The sequence below is a fragment of the Tiliqua scincoides genome, chromosome 2 (genome assembly GCF_035046505.1).
Source record: "Tiliqua scincoides isolate rTilSci1 chromosome 2, rTilSci1.hap2, whole genome shotgun sequence".
Taxonomy (NCBI): Eukaryota; Metazoa; Chordata; class Lepidosauria; order Squamata; family Scincidae; genus Tiliqua; species Tiliqua scincoides.
The window spans coordinates 226,390,356-226,403,949 of record NC_089822.1 but is presented as its reverse complement, the minus strand read 5'-3'; the positions used below and the strand labels follow the sequence as shown (position 1 = coordinate 226,403,949).

Genomic DNA, 13,594 nt, shown 5'->3' with positions numbered 1-13,594 from the left:
CTCCAAGTCTTTACCTTCTGCATCACCAATGTCCTGGTCCATTAGCAAGGGTATTTTTTAGAGTGTGATCCTAGGCTGAGCACCACCAGCTGACCCCAACCTGGTTGAGGTCAGCTGGCCTCTTGACTATAAAATCTTTGCCTCTAGGTCAGCTTGAAAACTGACTCACCAGAGTAGCAAAGTAAACTTGCCTTCTCCTGCCTTGCCTCGCCTCACTTCACCCAGCCTCTGTTTGACAGCCACCCTTCGGACACAACTCCAGACCAGTCCCAACTACACCTTGCACAACTGGTCATCTTCTTGACTATAAACTGGTACTCAACCCTGACACATCCTCAGCTGCTCCTCTTGCTTCTGACCTGCCCTACTTCTCACCTGCCCATGTCTAAATGGGAGCCTCTCTTGCCAAAGCATGATAATCCTATACATACATGCACATCTGCATGACCTCCACAATGGATAGAACATAACAGGGGTGCCATATACTTAAGTTCTGAAATGTCTCATTCTCAGAACCACTCCACAGTCCAAGAATGAGTTTCTAGCAGTGAAAGGGCACAATCCTAACCCACTTTCCAACACTGACATAAGGACAATGCAGCTCTAAGGTAAGGGAGCAAACATTCTCTTACTTTGAGGAGGCCTCCATGAGTGCCACTTGACTGCAGGATGCAGCACACGTCCCATTGGCACAGCTATGCCAGTGCTGGAAAGTTGGTTAGGATTTGGGCCAAAGAGTCTGAACCCCTTGCTCCAGCAATCTGACAGTCTGCTGTCGTTAAAAAGCAGTCAGTTTATAACAGAAAAGAGAATGAAGTCATGAAGTTCCAGCTGTTAGTGCCACAACAGTAGTAAGGGCTTTAGCTCTCTTTGACATGACTTTAGAGCATGTCATGGGAATGAACAACTATTAGTCATCCACATTAAATAGTTTAACAGACTGTATCAGAGCTGATGCTATATTCATTGAATACATGCTCTGAATGGACTTGATTCCTCCAATCTGCTAAACTCCTAAAAGCAGATTGTAAATCTTTTCCCTGCTAGAGTGGCTGCTAATTGGGACACTCACAACATGAAATACTATGTGTCTAGGAAGAAGGCTAGCAGGTGAGAACAGCCCTTCTTTGCTGATGGATAATTGTGACTGCATGTGAGTATACCTAGAATACATTCTGAAACAAACAAAACCATGTTCTGAGTTTGCAATAAATGAAGCACATTTGGACAACATGCTTCCATTTCGATGCATCTGAATGTTTTCTTTGGTTTCCATAACTTGGGTCATCAGGAGAATATGGGATTTGAATACAAACTAGAATGATGGCTAAGGAAGATATGAAGAATGAGAGGCCTGTACTGGTGTCCTGGGAATAATAGGAAGTAAATAGTGCAAGAGAAAAAGAAGCTGCACCCTGATTCTTTGTGGTATTTTAGTTCCCTTCATACCATGGTTTAGAGACATCCAAGCGAATCATCCAAGTTCCGTTTCTGCTACTACTTCTCTAGTGATGCTCAGATTTTCCAAGTAGAAGAATTCAGAGGCTCCTAATTCTTACCTCTTTTTTGAGGTAAGTATCAGAAGTTCCTGAAGTTCAGATCCTGACCCAAGCCCAGTGTGTCCCCAGCCCAGCAATTTCAGCACCTCTACTACCATCAATGGCAGCTAGTAACAAAGTAGCCTACATGGGGCCAGCTCAGACTTCCTAACACCTAAGGCTGCTTGCCAAATGCTAGCCCCTTGCCTAGTTATGTGCCAGCCTCTTCTCCCACTCTCCAATGTTCTCACTCAGCTCTTTTCTCCCCTTCACATGTCCTGTTCCTTCTGTCGACTTCTTCCTTTTTTTATGTGGAAAGAGACATGGAAGGCACACTATGGTGAAGGTGAAAATCATTTCATCCTTTGCCAGTCAGATGCATAAAAGAATGTTGACTGTCTTCCTCCCATTCAAGAATAGCAGATATTTTGCCTCTCAGGCTGAAAAGACTAGATGTTCTGACTAATAATAATATGACAAACCAAAGGCAACAGAGGCTGACATAGTTGCAATGAATGTCAACACATCTTTTAAATATAAATCTACCAAAATACTGATGGGATTTGATCTTGTGCATTTCTTAAAAGCCATTTTGTATCTGAAGTGTTATTGTAACAGGAAGTGTTTTACATGTCAAAGTCACAAAAAGGTGAAAAATTAAATTAACTAAATTAAAAATTAAATTAAAGGCTTTTCCTTTCACAGCAGTGCGTGATGTACTTAATTAAACAAAACTTTATTTCAAAAAGCTTCAAAAGCTAAAAAATTGAATTTATGCTGTGGTTTGAGTGATATGCAGATTTAAAGAAATATAATAAATTGATTAAAACTCATATGACTAAGCATCTAAAATTAAATATTGTATAGCAGTGGTTCTCAAACCTTTAGCACCGGGACCCACTTTTTAGAATGAAAATCTGTCAGGATCGGCTGGAAGTGATGTCATGGCTGGAAGTGACATCATCAAGCAGGAAAATTTTTAACAATCCTAGGCTGCAATCCTACCCACACTTACCCAGAAGTAAGTCCCATTGACTATCATTGTTAAAATCATATACACAGTAGTCTGTTACAAGTATAGATGTGTAACATTTCCTCAAATGCAATCACATCCCATTGTAGTATCAAGTGTAATATATTAAAAATAAAATATTGAAATCAATGGGGACCCACCTGAAATTGGTTCGTGACCCACCTAGTGGGTCTCGACCCAGAGTTCAAGAAACACTGTGTATACAGGATATAGCATAAATAGCACTAATTTCTAGACTACAGAAACACAGCAAGGCGGAGTTTGCCTCCAGAAACACACCATTCGTCCCTGTCTTTATCAAAACCATTCATAGAGCCCAGAAAACCACCAATTGTTCTGTGAAGATGAGAAGAGAAGAAGAAAGAAAAGCCAGGAAGACAAAGAACCACCATCACCACCTTCAACTGCTGGTGCCTCTAAGCTTCGGTTGTGCTGTTCTTGCGTCACAATGGCCGGAGAAATACCAGTAACCCTGAGACGAAGAGGAGAAAAGAGCAAACAAGACAAATCCCCCGCCAACATATCACACAAACACACACTTTTCTGTTGTTAGTTGAAGGATGGGGTACAAATGCTTTAAATAAATAAAACTTTAAAGTTAGATTTATGGGCATACCCATTCCTCAGATCACTCTGGGATACTTTGTACTAGTTCACCCAGTTCATGTTGCAGAGACCTCTACATGACTTGGCCTCCCTCCTCCCCAGACTTGTCTTTCTCTCCCCCTGCACTTCCTGTTTTACCTAAATTTGAAACTCTGAGGCAGGAAGTGGCCCATCTTGTAGTCCAGGCGAACTTGGTTGATCTGCTTCAGCAGGTCCCTCTTGCTGTAGCTGTATCCGTTGAAAACACAGCCCCCAAAGAGTAGCTTTCCTCCAGCGTACATCTGTTGACAAACAGGCAGGAAGGAAGAGGACAAAGTGCTTTGCAATTAAAAAAAATAAAACTGAGTTTGAAGGCTTGGACCAAACTATTTCCTTTTCCTGTTTTGCACAGGACTCTTAAATGTTTTCACCCACACATGAGGGGCTTCAACAACCACACACATACACCCAAACACTTCCTGCTCATTACTTGGCGCTACTGATGCTGAATGAAATGCCATTTGCTTCAAGGAAACAGAAAGAACACATATCCTACAGCCTGACTGATAAAAGCCTCACAGTGGCCTTATTTTTGGTCACTGAGTCTGAAGCAGGCAATACACACATGTTGCCAAGCCTGACCCCACAAATCACAAGAACAAGTTCCTAGACTTTTTGCAAAAATATAAAAAAATAATTTAAAAAAACAAAAGGTTGCATCACCCACACATTTGGAAACTTGAAAAGGTTCCTCTTTCTAGGTGTCCATTGCAGAATCCTATGGCTTGTAGTACAGGAACCTGAGGTTTTGTTTTTTTAAAGACATGTTTATACACCAGATACTGTATTGCAATATTACCAATATGTCAAAGGAAATATCTTTTTTTTTTTTCAAATAAAGGCATTTGTGCTTTTAGCTATTTAAAAACAATGCACTGGCATGCATCATTAGGCTATAGAGCCTTTTAATTATTGCCTCTATTTACTCAATGTATTTTCTATAGAAATGTGTAATACAAATGAATAAACTACACTAGTTACAATGGAGCTGTGGTGGATGTGCTGTGCTGTGCTGTACAGTGTGCTGCTAGTTAAAAGGTTAAGTGAATGGATTGTTTTTAAATAAATGTATGGCGCAACTGTAGGCAGCAATCTCGGGTTTGTTAAAGGAGTCTGTAACTGTAGACCAGCTTTCAGTTTCTGAGATGGTCCAGTCTTTCCATGTGAATGAACAAGCCATGGAAGATCTCACTCGGGCAAGCTGGAAAGCTATCGGGTGATCCTCTGACAATGTGAAAGACGCTTCCCTTTAGGAATGTCCCCACATAGAGGCTTAAGGCTGCAATCCTATGCACAATTCTCTGGGAGGAAGTCACACTGAACATAATGGGCAGGGCCAGCTCTTCATGAGGCCACCTGATTCAGAATGCATAAGCAGTAGATTGTGAGGGGTCTGAGGGGGTGACAGATTTTAGGTGCCTTTCACCCTGAGTCTGCTATCTCCACCTCCCTCCAATCTGCCACCAATGGAAGCTGCAATGAAGCTTGCAAGCTGGAAGCTCTAGTGGGAAGCAGATAATTCCCCTCCTTACCATGCTCCTTGCAGAGTGCCATGAAACCCAGAAGTGCAGGACTTCTGGTTTCATTTACAGGGACAGTGTGAGATGTGCCGTAAATGAAACCAGAAGTCCTGCACTTCTGAGTTTGACAAACTGGGAGGGTTTCTTTTTGGAGGGTAATGCAGAGGTGGTAGACCCAAAAAGGCATCAGGAGACGTTCCTTCATTCCGCCTGTGATCATGGGACTTACTTCTGAGAAAACATGCATAAGATTACACTATTAACCTGCTTCTGGTCCCATACCAGTGATGTCTTCCCTGTTATAGAAACACCAATAGAAACTCTACAGTGTTACATGCATTTTTTCCTTTCCTGGTACAGTCCATACCAGAGTACACAGCCTAGCAGTTCATATAGGCTAACCAAGGAAGTGCCACACTTTATAGCAAGCTCGGCAGCCAGAGCCTGTGTTACATGAAAATCCCCTTTTTCCTTTTAGTTGTAATTTCTCTCTCTATCTGGCTATGTTACTAAAACATCATGCAGGCCACACTTCTCCCAGCACACTTTTCCAAAAACTCTGGTCAAGTCACAAGCTCATGGTTACAAAATCCACCTCCCTAGGATTCACGTATTATAGGAGGAAGTCTGGCATAGTAAATCATTGTTTAAGTGTCTCCTATTCATTGTATTGTTTTAACCCAGGAGGGCAGGAGGTCTGGTCTAGAGGGTAGAGCCTCCGTTTGCCTGAAGATAATATCCGCAGGTCACCAGGTTGCCAGTTCGAGGCCACCGGCCCCGTGCGACCTTGAAGCAGCTGACAAGCTGAGCCGAGTTATTCCATCTGCTCTGAGCGTGAGAGGATGGAGGCCAGAATGTGAAACCAGATCAGAAAGAAACATCTGAAATGTTGTGGTTCTTGAAAGATAGAGCCTTCTTTCAATTGTAAAAATCCCTACAGGGATTTAAATAGCCTGCCTATGTAAACCGCCTTGAATAAAGTCTGAGGAGAAATCTGACGACCAAGAAAGGCGGTATAGAAATACCTGTATTATTATTATTAATTAATATTATTATTATAACCCAGTATCCTACATTACTGTATTCATTGTATTGTTTTAACCCAATCACTGCTTAAGTACCGTATGCAAACTTGAACTGCCTTCCTGGGTTGCCCATTCAGCCATTAGACCCCATTTAATTTTGCTGTTAAGGGACATCCTGACTCCAAGCACCTTGCTCGGTGGTAGTAAGCCAACTTCTACCCAGCTCAGTTCAGCAAAAACCCTTTTTAAGAGGGCTTCCTCACATTCTCTCTCTCTCTCTCTCTCTCTCTCTCTGGCTCCCCCTCCAAGGACACAACACATCTGTATTGTGTCAGAGGGTCCTCCACACAGGACTCTCCCCCCCCCCCATCCAACTGCTCTACAAGACAGTAGTTTCCATCTTGCGTCTGGAAACTTTTCCCTTCTCCCCCCCCTTTTTCTCCCCTTCTCCCCATCTTTAGTCAGCAACTGGGTTTGGCAGACCAGGAACCCCTAAAATCCTTCCCTACAACCTTCCCTTTTTCTAATTTCCTCGGATGCACCAAATACTCTCCACACGTAACCACCATAAAAGCTAGGTACATTGGATTCAAGTATTAGGACCAAGAAACATACATTTATCATATCTCCATGTGCTTTATGTTTACCTTTGTGCTTTTGTAATAAAACTATAATCTTTTATTAAAAGTTATCTTTCTCCCAGTCTCCTCTTTAAGCTAAGGGGAATTTCTCTGCATTACACCGTCTTGTTATCCAGCCTGCAATCCTGAGGTTCTAATAAGGGTAGTGTAATAATTCCCCCTAAACAAAACAGCCCTTTTGGTAACACCTAGCCCACAAAATCTAGCCCACAGAAAATGAAAGCTTTCATGGACCTTCACACATTTTAATCCATCCTTAGTGAATTGGTTACCTACAGCAGAAGAGTTCCCCAATGGTAAGCAACAGATATTCCTCGCTTAATGTCTCAGTTTTTACATACATGTAATAAGACTGCAATATAAATGCACATTTTTGCATGCAATACATATTTGATACAATAGAAAAGGAAGCTTTTACTATAAGTTTGCCAACCCTCTAGGATTAGACGGGTATCGCTAGGAATCGGCCTCAATCTGAAAGCAACTACTGAAATGAATCCTGGAGATTTTAACAGAGCTTCTTTGGTTTAATTATGTTATAAGGCAGGCAGAGAGAATCCTCAGAATAGCTTCAGTTATTCTAAGGCTGGTGGGACCACCAAATGGCACTAACTTTATTATGGGGCCTGAGCATTCAGAGGGAAGGGAAAGACACAGAGTTTCTGGGTCTGGCAGCCCAGGCCAGGAGAAAAAGGTGACCTTTGAGAGTACAGAACTTGTCCATCCCTGCTGAGACCTGGAGAGGCCAGGCAGGATCCCACTTCACAGGCATTATGTGAAAGGCTGACATTTTGGAAATGCTGACTGGTGTGAGACTGGTCTAGTATTGCTGAATTATTGTTGTTTGTGATCCGATTTGCTGTTATTTGGCATGGATTGCTTTTATGATTAGTTTTGTGAACCACTTAGATTGGCAGGAGCAAAGGAGGGTAAAAAACTCAAATATATATTTGTTGCACTTCTATACTACTGTTCTTCCTTGTAGACCTCTAAAGGTTGTTTACAATTATTAAAGATAAACAAGCATGTTACAGGACATAAGAAGGAGCACTGTCATAGGCCTTTGATGGTCTTCTCAGAAGCTCCCTGACCTAGGCTTCTCCTTTCTTGCTTTCCTTCAGAACACACCAAACTCAAAACAGCATAGCGTGGCATATCTGTCTAGCAAGCCAGGCCATTTAAGTATCCCTAGAATGGAAAATAATGAAAATAAGGGAAAAGATAAATGTTATATGCAAGGTGTAGCCCTCTCTGACACACCAGTGGCATAGCAAGTGTGCCAGTGAAGCTGGGCGTGGAAGGGAGTGGAAGGATGTGAAGTCAGAAAACCAGAGAATAGGCTAGAAAAGCTGACTGGTCAGAGAAAAGGGGAACAGGGTGGGACAGGTGTGTATGTCAGAGTGGTGGGGTGAATGCTGGGAGAGGCAAGGCATGGGGGGACAAAGGGTGGAGGTCATAGATACAGGCGAATGAACAAGGAGGAGGAGGAGGAAGTAGGTGGAGATGTGCTCAGGAAAACAAGGCGGGGCACAAAAAGAATGCAGTGTGTGGGTGGAGGGCATGGGGATGCAAGGGCATAAGCTTGAGGAGGGGGGACAGAGAGAACTTGGAAATTGTAAGGGTGCTCATCGGAAACAGGTAGCTGGCAACCACACACTTGCCTTCTTTGATTTAATGTTGCTTCCGTGTAAAGAACAAATAGTTTATTATGAAGCCAAAGTTCCTTGGCTGCTGTCTAAGTTACAGCTCCTTCTCTGTTCACAACTCTTGGCAGTTCAGAGCTCCAGCAGTTCCCTCTAGTGGGCTACAGCTTCAAACGCTCTCAACGACAAGGGATGTGAAGGCACCTCTTTTAGCATCTCAGAGCAAGAAGAGTATTGTTTTAAATTAAAACTTTTTTTTTTCTTCAGAAGGTATTTATTTTTTAAAAGGACAAGACAGATGTCTTCAGATTCATCAGCATCAATCATGTTAGTTACAAACGCATACTTTGAATTCCCTGTAATGGTTTATTTATCTCTATGAACAAAAAGAGAATCAGCAAAGAAGGACTCTCTCAATAGCAATGAAAGATCATCACAATTAAAACAGGCCTTTACTTGATACCTGCCATCCAGCTGCAGAACCAGAAGAATCTGACTATGCAGTTTCAAAGGCCCAAAGACTGAGACGAAGCTCCATTTGTAGATTGTAACAAATTCACTTGCATTTGGAGCTCCTTCCTGAAAGGGGCTGGAGTGCTGTGGATGGTGAGGAGCTGCCCCTACATTGGCAGTTGGCCTATACACTGGACAGAGCTGGTCCAAAAAAAGGGTTCAAAGCACCACTGACTTGAATTCGACACTAACAGCCCTGATAAGCTCTGGGTTTGCAGCTAGTATAGATAACTTGATTCTGTTTGGGGCACCCTGAACTAAGGGCAAGGTATAAGAATAATCAATCAATTCCTTTGTGCTGCAGCTTTACTCCCAGAGCTTGCCATCTTGGCCACGTGTGGATCAGCTTCAGCTGAATGATTTGCTAATCCCTGCTTGTAAATACATACAATACCAGAGAGGCAGACCCTTATCCTGCTGGGCTTCCCCTTTTCAGTCTATAGAAGGGAATAGTCTCTGTGCACTGATTGATTTGCCTGCTGTGTGCAATGGTTGGCAATGGGAGCCCTACATGAAAGTGGACTACGCCCATGGACTCCACTCCTTATGAATACATTTGCTGTCCTTTCAAGTTGAACAAATTGCAATGCATGGTTGGAGCAAGAAATCTTTGAAGTGATAATTTTCCAGTTAACGGTAATGGTAGTCACAAGATTATTACAGTATTATTATTTTTAAACCTACATACGGCCGATCGTCTAAGTCACATGACGTTCCTGTTTTGTCCCTGAGACATACAACAAGACAATCATTACAACATTCCAAGCCTAATTCTTCATTCACTGAAGATATGCTTGCAAGAGTAGGAGAATCCTCTTTATTCCTGCTGTGTTGGAGAGGCAACAACTTGGGCTGTTTCTTAAAGTACAGGGTATATCTTGTTCTCAGGAGATATTCACAGATGCCCTAAGAAGGTATATTCACCACATGGTCCTAACTGATACCCTTCCACAGTACTTGTTTGGTTAGTATGCAGATGATTTACACGTGTCAATATAATATTATGGCCCAATTTGAACTATATGTACTTGGGAGTAACTCACATTTATGTTCCTGGTTCCCGACACCTCTCAGTGCTGGTGCCAGGTTGTTGGGAGTCCTGGGGCACAGATTAGCACTGAGTCCCCATGGCAACCTACCTGCCCCTTGGTGATATATTGTGCACCACTTCTGCCACCATTACTGTGTGGCTCAGATGCTCACTTTACCAGCAAGGCAGATAAGTTGTCCAATAGTTCATGAAGTAAAGAGCAGGGGAGCTGTCATACTGCTAGGGAACCTGGAACGAAGAGCTCCTCTGGGTAAGGTGGCAACTGCCAGACACATACTGTGCAGCTTTATAGCCTTCCCTGATGCCTCAACTCTTCCTGAAGCATCAGCATAGTTCTGAACCAGAACATAGATTTGCTCTGGTCTTTTCTTTATGAGGAGGGTTAAGAAATGGAAGGCCTCATGTTGCCAGATGGGCACTGCACCTCTGGGCCTGGACCTGCACTCAGACTTCTCTGCTTGGGATTCTGGGGTGATTATTATGCTAGGAGCTAGGACAGGATTCTCAAAGCTGCAGCCTTCCTGGTGTGGCACCGTCCTGGATGATGGTGTTGGGTATTGGGTTTTTGCTGTTGCTGCTAACTCCCCTTGATACCCACCAATAAGGCTACCAATAAGGTCTTTCACTGAGGAAGAAGTCTTGCCCAGTTCTGGTTTGGTCCTTGACAGAAAGTTGGTGAGATACTTCCAAGTAAAAACAGGTAGATATGAGTCCGTAAGAGGCTCATGAGATCAGCATTTCAGATTTACAAGATCCATGGTTCTCTTCAGCTCAGAGCTAAACCTGAGGTTTAATTCAGCTCCAGAAAAGAAGACTTTAGAAAACAATAAGCTGTGCCAGTTTTACAAATTAAAATAGCTACAATAATATTTGGGGAAACTAGAAAGGCTAAATTCATCCTTATGTTTTCACCATTTCATCTAATCATTTCTCCCCACATGGAAATGCTTGTGGGGGCTGGGGTGGGATAGCTTCTTGCTGAAATGCATCAAAGTTCTTTCAGGCAAGCCCCATCCCTCATACAGTCCCAGCCTTTGCTTTTCATGAAGTTCAAATGCTTTTCCCATGACATCTTTTCTAAGATGTGTCTGTGTATCCAGGCTGTATGTTAACAATAAAACTAACTGTTGGTGGGGAGGGCCAGCCAACAGTTTCTGGGTGTGCTGAAGGAAAATGAAAGAAGCACCAGAAGAACCCATAGAAAATCTAGATATCTACCCAATGACATAAGAGTATAAAGACTTCCACAGTCAGGGGGTTTACGGGAATTTAAAGAGCTGTATGGGAAGGAACACAGAAGGGCTTTAATCAGAAAGCTCTTGTCTCATCTGATGGGTGCCTCTGTTAATGAACCCAAATAAAAACATCCCTCCTTAGATGCCAAGACACACCAGAAGGGAAGAATATATTCCAGGCATAACTAGAAAGAAGTGAGATTCCCAGCCATTCAGCACAGTAGCAATTTTTCTCTTCAAAACTTGAGATTTGAAACAGTGAATTGCATTCACTGGGCAAGCGGTCTGGTCTAGAGGATAGAGCCTCCGTTTGCCTGAAGATAACATCCGCAGGTTGCCAGTTCGAGGCCACCAGCACCGTGAATGGTGAGACCTTGAAGCAGCTGACAAGCTGAGCCGAGTTATTCCACCTGCTCTTTGGTGTGAGCGAAGAAGCGTCTTGGTTGCCCTCCGTGTGAGAGATGAAGGAGCTGCTTGTCAGCTTGCGTGGGAGGAAACTGGAGGCCAGAATGTGATACCAGATCAAAAAGATCCATCTGAAATGTTGTGGTTTTTGAAAGATAGAACCTTTCTTCAATTGTAAAAATCCCTATGGGAATTTAGAACAGCCTACCAATGTAAACCGCCTTGAATAAAGTCTGAGGAAAATCTGACGGCCAAGAAAGACGGTATATAAATACCTGTATTATTATTGTATTATTATTATGAGCTCTGTCACTCAGTTGTTCTTTACAGAGATGGAAAAAGATCTGCCTCTGTTGATATCTCCACATCTTTGTCTTATATACTGAGATCATGATGTGATTTTACAGGATAGGGAGTAAGATTATTTTTTCCCAATCACCTCAAGACATGAGGGATGCAAACATCATCACGCTGTACAAGAACAAAGGCGACAGGGGTGACTGCAACAACTACCATGGCATCTCTGTCCTTAGCGTTGTAGGAAAGTTGTTTACCCGAGTTGCACTAAAGAGGCTCCAGGTACTTGCAGAGAGTGTTTATCCAGAATCACAGTGCGGATTCCGAGCCAACAGGTCCACCACTGATATTGTATTCTCCCTTAAACAACTGCAGGAGAAATGCAGGGAACGACAGCCACTCTTTATAGCCTTCATAGATCTCACAAAGGCTTTCGACCTGGTCAGCAGGGATGGCCTCTTCAAGATTCTCCCCAAGATCAGATGTCCACCCAGGCTCCTCAGCATCATCAGATCTTTCCACAAGGACATGAAGGGCACTGTTGTCTTCGATGGCTCCACATCAGACCCCTTTGACATCCAAAGCTGAGTGAAGCAGGGCTGTGTTCTTGCACCAGCCTTGTTTGGGATTTTCTTCGCTGTCCTGCTGAAGCATGCCTTTGGAACTGCAACAGAAGGCATCTATCTCCGGACCAGATCAGACGGAAAGCTCTTCAACCTCTCCAGACTGAGAGTAAAGTCCAAAGTCCAGCTGAAATGTCTGCATGACTTCCTCTTTGCTGACGATGCAGCTGTCACTACCCACTCTGCCAAAGATCTCCAGCAGCTCATGGATCGTTTTAGCAAGGCCTGCCAAGATTTTGGACTGAAGATTTTCAGCCTTAAGAAAACACAGGTCATGGTTCAGGATGTGGACTCACCTCCCTGCATTACAATCTCTGCGCATGAACTGGAGGTTGTCCATGACTTTGTGTACCTTGGCTCAACGATCTCCGACACTCTTTCTCTCAATACCGAACTAAACAAACGCATCGGTAAAGCAGCTACCACGTTTTCCAGACTCACAAAGAGAGTCTGGTCCAACAAGAAGCTGACAGAACATACCAAGATCCAGGTCTACAGAGCTTGCGTCCTGAGTACACTTCTGTACTGCAGCAAGTCGTGGACTCTTCGCTCACAACAGGAGAGCTCTTCGCTCACAACAGGAGAGGAAACTGAATGCTTTCCACATGCACTGCCTCCGACGCATTCTCGGCATCACCTGGCAGGACAAAGTTCCAAACAACACAGTCCTGGAATGTGCTGGAATCCCTAGCATGTATGCACTGCTGAAACAGAGACACCTGCGTTGGCTCGGTCATGTCGTGAGAATGGATGATGGCTGGATCCCAAAGGATCTCCTCTATGGAGAACTCGTGCAAGGAAAGAGCCTTACAGGTAGACCACAGCTGCGATACAAGGACATCTGCAAGAGGGATCTGAAGGCCTTAGGAGTGGACCTCAACAAGTGGGAAACCCTGGCCTCTGAGCGGCCCGTTTGGAGGCAGGCTGTGCAGCATGGCCTTTCCCAGTTTGAAGAGACACTTGGCCAACAGTCTGAGGCAAAGAGGCAAAGAAGGAAGGCCCATAGCCCGGCAGACAGACCAGGGACAGACTGCACTTGCTCCCAGTGTGGAAAGGATTGTCACTCCCGAATCGGCCTTTTCAGCCACACTAGACGCTGTTCCAGAACCACCATTCAGAGCGCGATACCATAGTCTTTCGAGACTGAAGGTTGCCAACATGACATGACTTTAGAAGGGAAATTAAGAGAGAGAGGAAGTGGGTATTTTATGATGGTGTTAGTACAGACTGGCGGTGCAGTTCACAATCTTGATGTGATTTAGGAATGACCGACGCATTACCAGTGCATCCCCAATTAATAATGTAGAAAAGTTACATTAATATTTGAAGCAAGTCTCATTTTTTTTTAAATTTAAACTTCATTGAAGTTAATATAAGTGTTGTCTGCAAGCCTCTCCAGAAATGAATGAATGTGTGCAACTGATT

At 43.5% G+C, this 13,594-nt stretch overlaps 1 protein-coding gene across 1 annotated transcript in view; it reads right to left on the bottom strand.

Moving 5' to 3' along the window:
• C2H3orf20 (chromosome 2 C3orf20 homolog) overlaps nt 1-13,594 on the bottom strand; it is a 66,999-nt gene that overhangs the window by 20,462 nt on the left and 32,943 nt on the right. The window contains exon 14 of the mRNA XM_066612980.1: nt 3,316-3,458. Within this exon, the coding sequence (XP_066469077.1) occupies nt 3,316-3,458 (143 nt within the window). The remainder of the gene's footprint in view (nt 1-3,315; nt 3,459-13,594) is intronic.